At 49.8% G+C, this 12,378-nt stretch overlaps 1 protein-coding gene across 4 annotated transcripts in view; it reads left to right on the forward strand.

The window, feature by feature from the left end:
• Positions 1–261: 261 nt before the first annotated feature.
• KDM2A (lysine demethylase 2A) overlaps positions 262–12,378 on the forward strand; it is a 95,049-nt gene continuing 82,932 nt past the window's right edge. Inside the window, exons 1-2 of one of the 4 annotated variants that reach the window (XM_074273118.1) lie at positions 262–360; positions 3,553–3,678. In XM_074273118.1, coding sequence (XP_074129219.1) covers positions 3,637–3,678 — 42 coding nt within the window. In that variant the 5' untranslated portion in view covers positions 262–360; positions 3,553–3,636. Of the gene's footprint in view, positions 361–2,227; positions 2,429–3,032; positions 3,303–3,552; positions 3,679–12,378 lie in introns of those variants that run through there. The other 3 variants (XM_074273119.1, XM_074273116.1, XM_074273117.1) reach the window with 3 other exon arrangements.

A 12,378-nucleotide genomic window follows, 5' to 3' on the forward strand; every position in this document is an offset into this window, starting at 1 on the left:
CCGCAGCGGAGGCGTCGGCTCTATCGGAAACATGAACATAGCTGAGGAGGAAAGGGCCGCCCGAGCCGGCTTCCCGGGCTAATTCGAATGGGGTGTGGACGCGCTTTGCCGCAGTGCCCCCCGCTCCGCATCACCACGATGCCGCAGTGCCGCAGGCAGGCGCGGCGCTCGGCGGCGATATAGCATCCGCCATGGCTCCCCCGGACACGGCTCGGGGCTGCCCGCCGGCCGCCGGCCACCTGCCTGGACAGCCCGAGGGAGGGACGGACGAGGACCAAGAGGACCAGGATGAGCACGGGAGGCCGATGCGGCAGCGCCGCAGCGGCTGAACCGCTGGCCGGGCCGGCGAGGCGAGGCAAGGTCGGGGTCAGCTGTCTGCGGACCCCTGCCTGCCGCACACCGGGAGCCGGCGGTCCCGCCCGACCTGGGGGAGGGGGGCCACCGGTTGGCAGAGGGCAGTGCCCCTCCCCCCCCCGGCGGAGGTGGCCCCGGTGCCCTGGGCAGGGTGGGCATGCCGCACTGCGGCACGGCCCCATTGCGCACCTAGCGCTGCCCAGCCCGCACTGCGGCAAAGCCGGCGGCCTGGACGCCTGGCACGGGGGTGGGGTGGGGACCTGGACTGGGACCTGGGACCTGGACCGGGTGGTCCCTGCAGCAGCTCCGAGCCCCACAGCGGGGTCGTGCCAGCCTGCCTCCCCGCCCCCCCCACCCCTGCAGCCGCGGCCGGCAGGAGAGGAGGGGCGGCCCGGGCCCCCAACGGCCGGTCTGCGGAATAGCGGTCCGGGTCCCGGTCCCGTACCGACCCCTGCCCGGCCCAAGCCCTGCCTGCGCAGCTCCGCTCTGCTCTGGCCGGCCCCTGCCCGGCTGCTCCGGCCGCCGCCCGCCGCTGCAGCATCCGCGGCTCCGCTCGCCGCCCGCCCTCCCGCTCCGTCTGGCCCAGCCCTCTGCGGTGGAGGCTGCGGCGGGGCTGCGGCACTGACCGAGTGATGAGGCGGCCGGGGGTCGGCCCCGCTCGGCCCCTCGGCGGTTGACCTGGCCGGGCCGGGGGCCGGGGCCGGGCCGGGGGTCGGACCCGGGGTGGGGGGGGGGCGCCTCGTGCCCCGCAGGGGGGGCGGGGGGCGCTTTTTCTCCCCCGGAGCGCGGCTCCGCGGCCCGCAGGGGAGGGGCGCGCTGGCGGGCGGGCGCGCGGGGAGGGGCGGGGCCGGGCGCGCGCAATGCGTCTGCTTGGAGGAGTGTGTCTGGCTGTGCGCGGGGCTTTTTTTTTTTTTTTTCTCCCTCTCTTTTTCCCCTTTCTTGAGGGGGGGGTGGTGGAGAGGGGGGCGGGGGGGAAGGGCGCGCGCGCGCTCTCGAAGGAGGAATCCTGCCCCGTGCGCAGGCGCGAAAGAGCGAGGCTGGCTCGAGCGCCGTGAAGGGGGGGAAAAAGAGGAGGAGGAGGAGGAGGAGGAGGAGGAGGAGGAGGAGGAGGAGGAGGAGGAAGGAGGAGCTGGCGCAGAAGAGGTGAGGGGGGATCTGCGTCAGTCGCGGGGCGCAGAGGGGAGGGGAGGTGGGTCGCGGGGTGATGGGGGGGGGCTGCCGAGGGTGGGAGGGAGAGGTGGAGGCGACACGTCTGCGCCTGCGCGCGCCGGCGGGGGGCTTCTGCGCTGAGGCCGGCTTGTGGCGCGTGCGCGCTCACCGCGGGGGGAGCGGCGGGGGAAGGAGTTGGGGGAGGGGGCTGTCGCTGACGGTGAGGGGGGGGGAGGCCGCGCGTGCGCGCTGGGCCTCCGAGGCGCTGTGTGTATGTGAGAGTTCTGACGGGTTCAAAATGGCGGCGGGCTGCTCCAGCGGCTCTCTCCTGTGTGAGGGGAAACAACACCCCTCCCGGGCGGCGGCGCCAGCCCGAGCCCGGCCGTGCCGTGCCGAGCCGAGCCGAGCCGAGCCGAGCCCGCGCCGAGCCGAGTCTCTCCGCGGGACGCCGCCGCTGCCGCGGACGCCGCGCAGCCGGAGCGCGAGCCGGGCCGGGCCCCCGCCGCCGCCGCCGCTCCGCGGAGCCGCCGGGCCGGGCCGAGGCCGGGCCGGGGCCGGGCCGCGTCCCTTCCCCCCCCACCCCCGGCCCCTCCCGTCTCCGTCCGGCCCGCCCGCCGCCCCGGCAGTCGCTCGGCCCCGCGGCGCGGCCCGGCCCGCCCGGGTCCCCCGGCTCGGGCGGCGGCAGGCAGGGAGGCCGGAGGCCGGCAAGGGCCCGCCCGCTCGCCCGCCTGCTCGCGCCCGGCGGATGGGCCCCGGCTCGGGCTCCTGCCCCGCCGCCTGACGGCCCCCTCCGCTCGCGGGCCGAGCCCTCCCGGGGCCGCCGCCCCCTGTCGCGGGCCCGGGGCCCGGCTGGCCATCGTCGGGCAGCGGCCGAAGACGCCGGAGCCCCGATCGCTCGGAGCCGGAGTGAGCGGCGAGACCCCCGGTGAGCCCCCTCCCCGGCCTCTACGGCCCGTCCCGTCCGCGCGTCCGTCCGTGCAGCCGGCCCCGGGAAGTTGGCGGCCAGGCTGAGCCGGGCCCCCGAGCCGAAGGTGCCTCTTCCCTCTCCCACCGGGGATCCTTGGGTCGCTTCTCCCCTAGGAGCCCTCGGAGGGAGGCGGCGGCGGCGGCGGCGGCGGCTGCTGCTCCTCTCCGGTCCGGCCTCCCCCAAAGCCGAGCCCCGGCCTGCCGGACCCGGCCCGGGACACGGAGCTGCCCCGCGGGGGCCGGCGGCCCAGAGGAAGACGCCGAAGAAGAAGAAGCAGCAGGAGGAGCAGGAGGAGGGAGCCGCGTTCCGAGCCGATCCACAAGTGTACTGCACCGAGAGACACTTGGGGTTCTGCGGGACCGGCCGGTCCGGCCCGGCTCGGCTGGGGGCGCCGGCTGCGATGTAGCCCGAGGGCGCGCTGTACTTTGTTAACAGCTCTTGTGTAGACTCTGGTTCGAGCTCTGTGTCCACTTTGCGTCCTGGCTTCTCTGTGCTGCTTCTCACCTTGAGGCTTTTGTTGTATGTCGAGGGGACAGATGATTTAGGAAGGCTGAGCAGGGAGCGAGTGATTACCCCCATCCGCCCCGCCCCCACCCCCTACCCTAACTTCCCGGCCTTTGATGTGAAGTTAGTGTGTGTGTGTTGGTGTCTTTTAGGCTCCTTAGAAGAAACCACTTAAACCCCCTGTTGGAATAAGGATTAGTTCGGTGTCCGCTCCACCCGTGGAGCCTCCGGAGCTGAAAGTGGAGTGGAAAGTCTCCTTCACTCCCGAGATTTTCTGCTGATGCGGACATCGAACTCCCTGCTCGTGTGGATTGCCCTCTGGGGAGAGGCAAGGGCTGTTCCATCTCCGGGAGGAAGTGAAACCACTCTCTTGCCCGGGCCGTAGATAACTCTGTGCTATCACTAATTGTGCTCCCTGCCTGGAACCCCTGGGGCACGAAGCACCGGAGTCCCAAGTCTGTGGGAGAGCCCGCTTTTTGTGGGCTTTTGGGGGCCTCCGTGTCCCTGGCTAGGCTGTAGGGTGTGAGAGAGTTTAAGGACGGATTCTGATCCCGGCTTACGTTGTTATCCTTCTTTAGTGTTGCCTTCTGCTTCCTGAAGAGAAAGAAGACAGCTCAGGAGAGGTTTTCTTGACAGTCATCTCAACAGAAGAGCTCTGAGAGATGGAACCCGAGGAAGAAAGAATCCGTTATAGCCAGAGACTGGTCAGTGCCCTCCTTCTCTAACACAGCAAAATAGCCCCTCTTTGTTCCCGGCCTCGGTGACTGGACAGCAGGTCCAGACTCTTAGGTGGCTTCTCTGTGGGGAAAAAAAAAGGTGTATTAAGGCTGTTTGGTGTGAAGCCTAAACAGGCAGGGCTTGAGGAGATGCTCTTTCTGACAAGGAGAGTTCTGTGTAAAGTGGAACTCGGGCCTTTTTTCCTTAGGAAAATCATGATCAATGGCTGGACTTGTGGGGGATTAGCAATATGCCACCGGGACAGCTGGAAAGGTTGCCACAAAACGTCTTACGTGTAAATTTAGGAGCACTTGGGAAATCGAGGATGGGGTGGGAGGGGGGCACTTACTTCTGCATCCATTCTCTTAAAAGTTGTCTCCTCTGTGGCCTTGAATAAATGTTTACACTAGTTAAGACGCACACACGAAAACTACTGTGGAACATTCATTATTCAATTGAGAATGGTCGTTTGGTAAGTACAAGTCAATTTAAAAGGCATTTATCTAGAACCTTCTCTGGTCAAGATTCTGTGCTAGGCCGGGACAGGCAGGAGTAGTTAGGACACACAGACCCTGCTGGGCAGAAGCTTACCATTCAAATCATAGGGCAAGATGTGACTTTGCTCTGCTAAGAGTCTTGGTTTTAGTGGGAGGTTTCTCTCTGCTGCTACAATTATGGCTCTGCCTCCAGCACTTGTTTGGGTTGTTCTAGCAACATTTAGGAAGGAACCTCCTTAAATCTCATGCAGTCTTTCTGTGTTTGAGAGGAAAATATATTCTACAAGGAACTTTCAACTTTACTAAGGGATAGAAGATACTTTGAACTACTTCTAACAAATTTGTTCTTCTCCACTCACTCCCCTTGGAGGAAAAAAAAGAAAAAGAAAAACACAACCCTTTTTGACAAATGTATATAGTTAAGCAAAACATGTTCCCAAATTGCTGGTGTCTTAACAACTCTAGATCTCATTCTGCACGATAAATCCATTATCTTTCTGTGCAGAGCTGGGCAACAGCTCTCCAGAATTGTGGCTTCTTATTGAGTTGATCAGAGTTCTCAGGTCTTCCAAGGTTGTTTGTCCTTTTCAGTGTTGCTATTGTATAAATTGCTTTGCTTGTTTCACTCTATATCAGTTCATACAAGTTCATGAATTACTTTTACCATCTGTTCTTGAGAGGCGGGACTGTTAAAGCGAGGCGACTTTGTAGAAGATACATGTTATATGATTTTTGCTGTTGAAAATGGATGTATCTGAATAAATAAATGCCACAAATCTTTTTAGGGAGGGTAAGGATCCGCTTGGTCCAATGTGAAGCTCTCTCCCCAGAGATTATAACCCGCGCAAATTCAACCGTAGTCAAGAAACTCATATTGGTTGGTAGACATTTATTTCCATGTAGAATGGTATTAGCCTGATACAAATGGAATATGCAAAGTATTTAGATGCATGAATTCTAGATCAAATCTAGAACTATGGAAACATTTTTTACGTGCATCCCATGTGGGAACCACAGTGTTAGACTTAGGATACAAATACAGAATGAAAAGCAGTCGTTACCTTGATGGGGGGTTTGCTTGTAGGGATGTACAGATCAGTAAATGCCAAATGAATTGGGAGGGAAATGACTTCTTTCACAACTGGGAGGAATCAAGAGGGTCGTCTCCTAGAGGTCCTGGAGGGAAGGCTTGGGAGGCGGAAAAGGGGAGTGCAGGGGCCGGAAGGCGTGAGGGAATGGCTGTGAACGAGCTTGAGACAGGAGATGAATTTTAAACTTGGGTGATAAAAGTTATAAGAAGTTCTTCCACCCTTCTCTGATTTAAAAGGGGAAGTCTTTGGAAAAAGTGGAACTTTGGGCATCTTTTGACCAATCTGATTTTAAAAGTTGATCAAATTAGAGAATTCCTTATTTTGTGGTTGCTGATTATGGAATATGAGATGAAGAAAGTCGGTCTGATAGTTTTGCTTGATTTGACTAGTGAGAGTAAAGCTTTTGTGCGGTCACTAGGTGATGTGACTTTTCTAAAAAAGTTTTTCATTCTAGTGATTTGGGGTTTTTTGCTTCATTTTTGTATTACTCTCCTTTCCAAGTGCATCCCTTTTCCCCATCCACTGAGCCATCCCTTGTCACAAAAAATAAATAAAAGGAAAGATCAAAGAGGCAGACTAGCCACGGCATCAGCTGACTCTGACAGTGTTCTACACCCGGTTCCTCAGAAGTGAAGGATTAGTGTGCAAGGGAGGCAGGTGTGCTTTCTCATTTCTTTCAGCAGACCAAGCTTCATCCTATATAATTATATACTATTCACATTTTTGTAGTCAGAGGATCACCATGTGAGAGGGGGGTGGGGGAGGGAAGGGGCTGTAATTAATATGTTCATCAACATTTTCCTGTTAATCTTGGAAAAAATAATTTCAGGAATCAAGGACTTACTTCTATAACAGATATTTAACATCTTAATTTAGAAAGGAATTTTGCTTGAGAGGTTAGCCCTCTCTTGCTCTTCAATATCAGAACTACCTCTCTGGCCCGTAGCCTTATTTGTAGTGTTTTGAAGAGTTCTTTTACTGGCTTTTCTTTTTACTGTTGAAAACTTTCTAGTAAAAATCAAAAACCACAATCCTAAGAACTTGGTAGCAGGACTTAGGAGGGGACAGGGTACTGGAAAGAGGGAAAACTGGATAGGAAAAAATCCAGAACCAGATCCTTCTGTGTGACTTCTTAGCTCTGCTGTGAGTCCAGGGAAAGCAAGACTCCAAGCCTCAGTTTTTCCCTCTGTAAAATGGAGCAAATACCTGTAACATTACAAGGTTGCTGTAAGGACCAAGTGAGAGACTATGAATATCAGGACTTGAAAGTCCCATGTAAATGTCAGCTATTATTACTGATGCTGTTTACGGACTACTACAGCTGTCCAAAGAGCACAGACTGCTTGGCAAAGCACATTTTGACTTGTCTCTTTAGCTCTTGGGAGAAGAGAGAATAGTTTGGTGGTCTTTTGGTTGAATTTTATTATTGCTGTGGATTGTGACAGATGTTCTTTACTCAGATAGGTTGTGGATGCAGTATATTTGTGAATATTACACTTTCCAGTGCCTCTTTTCGGATGCCAGAGGCAAATTGACCAGCAAAGAAATAGACACCAATGAACAATGGTTGTCTTTCCTTAAGCAAGAAAAGTATCCTTTTTATTTATTTATTTTTTGAAATGGAATGATTTCCTTGTATATTCTTTCAATAAAACATCTGGCCAAGTAATCTACTTTGGGATCTTAGTGGGGATGGTTTGTTCTGCATTTAAGGAGCCCTGTAATAGAAAATAGATTTTATATTTATAGGGATCTTTGGAGGAAGTGATTGGTGAATGCCCTGATGAAATTGGCTAAGGAGGGATTGAATGCTGGGCAGCATCCCTCCTCGGGTTTGAGGGAGAATGGCTCTCAGAGTTCAGCTAAAGCATAGGCAGGATTCCACAGCCTGAGATTCTACAAGGGAACTCTGCTCAAGAGTAATGGAAGCTTCTCAGGAACAAAATTCTAATGCTCTAAATGATTGTATTGAGGAAGAAAAGGGAGAAGGTATTTCAAGAAACTGTGGTCATAGAAGGAACTGATGAAGCTGAGATTATAAAGAGACAAATTTGAAAGATGAAAGCAAAGAGGTAACTAAAGATGAAGATAAGAGAAGGGCATGAGCCAGCCCAGAGCCCTTAGCTGAGCTTTAGGATAGGTGCTCAAGGCAACAATGGAGGGACCGGGAGGGACATAGTCATATATTTTATGCGCTTTATTATTGACAAGAAGAGGAACAAGAAAAGGAACAATGTTTGCAGTGGATGAAATAGTAACTGGAGAACACAGACATGTCCCTTTATTGTTTTACCTCTGTTTTCTCAACCAAGGAGAAAGACCCAAAAAGGGGAGGGGGAGACAGAAATGTTTATTGGGGAATTGAGAATTAGCAGAATAAGTGAAGAAATGGTCGGTGAGCAAGCAAGGGGAACCTGGCTGTGGCCTAGCTCCTTGCCATGGGCTCATGGGAGGAAAGCAAGCTCTGGTGATCTCAGAGGGATCAAGAATAAGGGCAGAGAAACTCATGTGCTGGAGTTAGGGAAATGCCTTCAATTTCCAAAAGGAAAAGAAGATGGATTCTTTCTAAGATGAGCTGACAAATGTGCCGTCAATTCCTGGCAGAATTCTAGACCATTGTTGAAGTAGTCTTTGGCTAGTGAAAGAAAGCAGTGGTCCTGATGCTACCTGGAGCTGTCATATCGAGGTGATGAGCTCCTTAAAAACAGGTTGGGACAACTGTAACTCTACTGCTTCCTTAGCTGGTAGTTTAGGGAAATGATTTAAATCTGGTACGCATAGACTTCATTCAGCAAAGGGCCTGAAAAAGTCTCTTTCAAAATCTGCATGAACAAGATGGAGGCATGAGGACTGAAAAGTAGTATGGACCCAAGTGGTCCAATGAGTGCTGGTTAATCAGCAGGTTGGTCCACCTAGGCAGGAGGCCTTTTATTTTCTCCATTTAATAAGCATTCCTTAAGCATTGCCCATGTGCAAAGAACTGGCCGGTCTGGAGGATTCAGACAGAACTGAGCCAGCCTTTGTCTTCAAGGATCTCACTGCTGAGTTGATAGTAACTGCTGAGTAACATTTACAATGGCTCCCTATTGCTTTTAGGAAGAATACAAATTGTACAGCCAGGCATTTAAAAAGCGCTTCACAGTGGCTTCTACCTACCTTCCAGTCCAATTTCTTTATTACTCCTATAGATACTTTTTTCCAGCCAGACTGACCTACAGTTTCCTACTTTGTGACATTCTAGGTCTAACCTCCCTGCCTTTGTTCAAATGGACCCCTTGTCTGGATTATATTCCCTCTTAGAATGTCCGGCTTCCTTCAAGCCCTAAGATTAAATGACTGCTCCAGCTCTGGATTTCATTCCAGCCTGTCCCCACCATCCTCATTATCAGCAAGCTTTTCCTTTTCAAGAAACATGAATTTGTTTCCTTGTCTCTCCCGGTAGAATAAAAGCTCCTTGGGGCCAGGAAGCATTTTGATTTCTTTTTTTTTTTTTTTTTTTTTTTTTCCTCGTCCTGCTCCAGTGCCTGGCACAGAGTGGATGCCTGCATCCATGTTTGTTAGTTGCTGGTGGGAAAGAGCATTGTTGCTAGGGCTTGATAGTGGAACAGGCTGCTTCTGGGGAACTTGATTGCTTCCATGTTAATGATGCTTTTCTCACTGTCACTCTGTGAGATGGGCAGTGCCAAGCTGGGGCTCAGCCTCTCTCATAATTCATTAGGTAGAGAACTTAGGGACATTTGACATATGTCATTTATTGTATCTGGGCCCTTTCGGTTAGACCATAAATTATCTGCTTAAAGCTGGCATTTTGAGCCTTTTGATTTCTTTGTATCTTTCACAGTACCTTGCACATAAAAGAGACTTAAAAAATATTTATTGATCTTATTTGCCCTGGATTTGATCTGCATATTAGAAAAATTCATTCTTCCAGCAACAGCATGTAAAACATCCATCCTCATCACGAATAAGAAGAGTCACTCAACACTAATTGACAGGGTTTGATTGAAGTTAGTATTTAATGTCTTAGAAATAACTGATAATACTGAGCAGCTCATATCAATATTTTACTTGTGCCATCTTGTTTGATCCTGCCCAGAACCCTTGGATGGGAGAAATTCTTTAGCGAAGGACTTATCTAGACTTCTGGCATTGTTGGATTTGAAATTTTTGCCAGTGACTTGGACCAATATGCTTGGTTCATAGCTTGCCATTCAATTTTGCAGGCGACACCATACAAGAAGAAAAAATTTTGTTCAAAATGGAATCAAGATCCAAAAAGGTCTTGGCAAGCTTGAACAGTTTTGGGTGGACAATAAGATTAAATTTAAATGTGCAAGGATAACTGTAAAGATTTATCTTTGAGTTAAAGGGGGGGGAAAATCCAGGTGTATAAATACAGGGTAGGAAAGGTCATGTGAATCAATGGTTCATATGAAAAAGACATTAGGGGACCTAGAAGGTCAATATGAGTAGTCAGTATGACATGTCACGGAGAGACAGCTAATGTGATCTATTCAAATAGAACTAGAGGAAGGTTGTATAATTGCCTCACTCTACTTCTGTCCGGGTTCTACCCCATCGGAACATTGGACTGAGCTCTTCACATTACATTTAAGGGAGATCCTTGAGGAATTGGAGCATGTATACAGGAAGGCAACCAGCACCTTGCTGTGTGAGTTTTAGTCTGAAGAAAAGCTTTGGGAGGATGAGGGCTGAAATTGGTTTTTTGTGGCCCAAGAAGGCAGAACCAACACTACTAGTAAGTGGAATTACAGATAGAAGGGAAAACTTCTTAATTACTTAGCTTTTATAAAAGTGAAATGGATTCTTAGAACTCACTTGAGACCATTTTTCCATGGTTACCTGGTGTTTCTTATTGCCCCACATTTTATTTATCTTTCATTTTATTTTGACCTATTACTTTGTATTCTTTTATACTTTCTTTTGCCTTGACTTTTTTTTTGTGCTGAGGCAATTGGGGTTAAGTGACTTGCCCAGGATCAAACAGCTATGAAGTACTAAGTGTCTGAGACCAGATTTGAACTCAGGTCCTCTTGACTTCCAAGGCTGGTGCTCTATCCACTGTGCCGCCTAGCTGCCCCCGCCTTGACTTTCATGAAAAAATTCTCATTCTCAATTCTCTTTGCTGAGTCATCATGCCCCAACCCTCCCATTAACTTGGCTTTGTCCCAGGGCATCTTTGCTCTGCCCTCTCTTAAAGTCTCATTTGAGTCTCATTATGAGCTCATTCACCTCATGGGTGTATTATCTCTGCCAAGGTGTCTCCCAAATCAACATCATGAATTTTCTACTCCAAATCAGTTCTGCAACATTCACTTATTGCTTCTTATCCCCATCTGGATAGCCATAGAATTCTCCCCGTGTTCACAATGGAATTCATTTGTCTTTACCTTGAAATCTATACCTTTTTGTAACTTCTCTGCTTCTCAGGAGATACCACCTTCCTTCCAACATTGTAGGCAGTTGTTCTTTCTTCATCCCCTAATACATCCCCATGTATTTGCCTAATCCCGATTGCATTCTACCTCCAACATTTAACTTTGACCCCTGGCTTGCTGGAGTAGCCTGCTAATTTTTCTCTCCGCAATCCATGTTCCAAACAACCACCAAATTGGGGTCTCTAAAAGCACAGGACTAAGGAGATCACTCCCTGGGCAAGGGGAGCTTCAGTGATGCCTTTTTGGATCTGGGATAAAATAAACTTCTTTAGCATTAAAGACTGTATAGGGCTGTATAAGGCTCCAGTCTTATTTTGCCTGAATGATTTCATTACTTCATCAATCTAGATATTACTTCTTACACATTCCTGGTCCAGCCATATTGACCTACTTGTCATTCCCTGTAAATGACATTTCATCTCCATTTCCCATGCTTTTTCTCAAGCTGTCCCCCAAGTTTGAAGCATTTTCTTTTATCACCTTTGGAATCCCTGTCTCAATTCAAGGTCTTGTTCAGATTCTTCCTTGTACAGCAAGACTCTTAAATCCCTTGACAGTCTGAAGCCTATGGACCCTTTTTAGCATAATATTTTTAAGGACATAGAATTATAAAAGATTATAACTGTATCAAAAAACAACTATAATCAAATATACTGGAATGTTTATCAGATTCTTTTTAATGGTATTTAATTTTTCCAATAACATGTAAGGGTAGTTTACAACATTTATTTTTATAATAGGTTTTGAGTTCCAATTTTTTTTCTCCCTCCCTAACCCCCCCTCTCCCCAAGACAAGTAATCTGCAGTAGGTTATACATGTACAATCATTTTGAACATGTTTCCACAATAGTCATTTTGTGAGAGAAAAGTCGGAACAAATGGGGAAAACCACGAGAAAAGCAAACAAGAAAAAAGGCGAAAATGCTCTGCTTCGATCCTCACTCATTCTCCATAATTCCTTCTCTGAATGCAGAAGGCATTTTCCATTGCAAGCCTTTTGGAATTATCAAATTATTTTTAAGAAAAACAAACCTCATTGACCCCAGATACATCTACATCTACATCCTGGCTAATCTATTAATTCTTAGCGCTTTTCCCCCACACTCACACCCCCTCACACACACCCACTCCAATTACTTTGTATCTGGTTTGTGTATTTTGTATTTCTTTGTCTTTGTATGTGTTTCCCCTCTAGTAGAAAGTAAGCTCTTTCCGAACAGAGAATTTAAGTCAAGAAGCACCTAACAGTGCCTAATGATGAGTGGTTTCTAAATAAATGCTTGTTGCTTTGAACTTGAAGTCTTCAGGGAAAAATTAGCTGATCACTGAGAGAAAAGGTCAGCTTGATGACTTAAGCATCCTCAATCTTAGGTTGTCCATTTCTTCCTGTTACATGTTACAGTCTGGATGACAGGCGTTCTTCATCCATTCAGTTTTTCCTGTGTGGATAGTTATACTAAGTTCTTCTGAGTGATCTTGGAACCTATATGGTAGGCATGGCAATGTTGGGAGTTTGATGCAACCTTTATTATATTACTTGCCACTATGATTTTCTCTTTGATTTGGACCCAAAAGTTTAAGAAGGCAGCCAAGAGCATATCATCTCTTCATTTCTTAATAGTTTCACTAGTTTGAAATAT

This window comes from Sminthopsis crassicaudata, chromosome 6 (assembly GCF_048593235.1).
Source record: "Sminthopsis crassicaudata isolate SCR6 chromosome 6, ASM4859323v1, whole genome shotgun sequence".
Classification (NCBI taxonomy): Eukaryota; Metazoa; Chordata; class Mammalia; order Dasyuromorphia; family Dasyuridae; genus Sminthopsis; species Sminthopsis crassicaudata.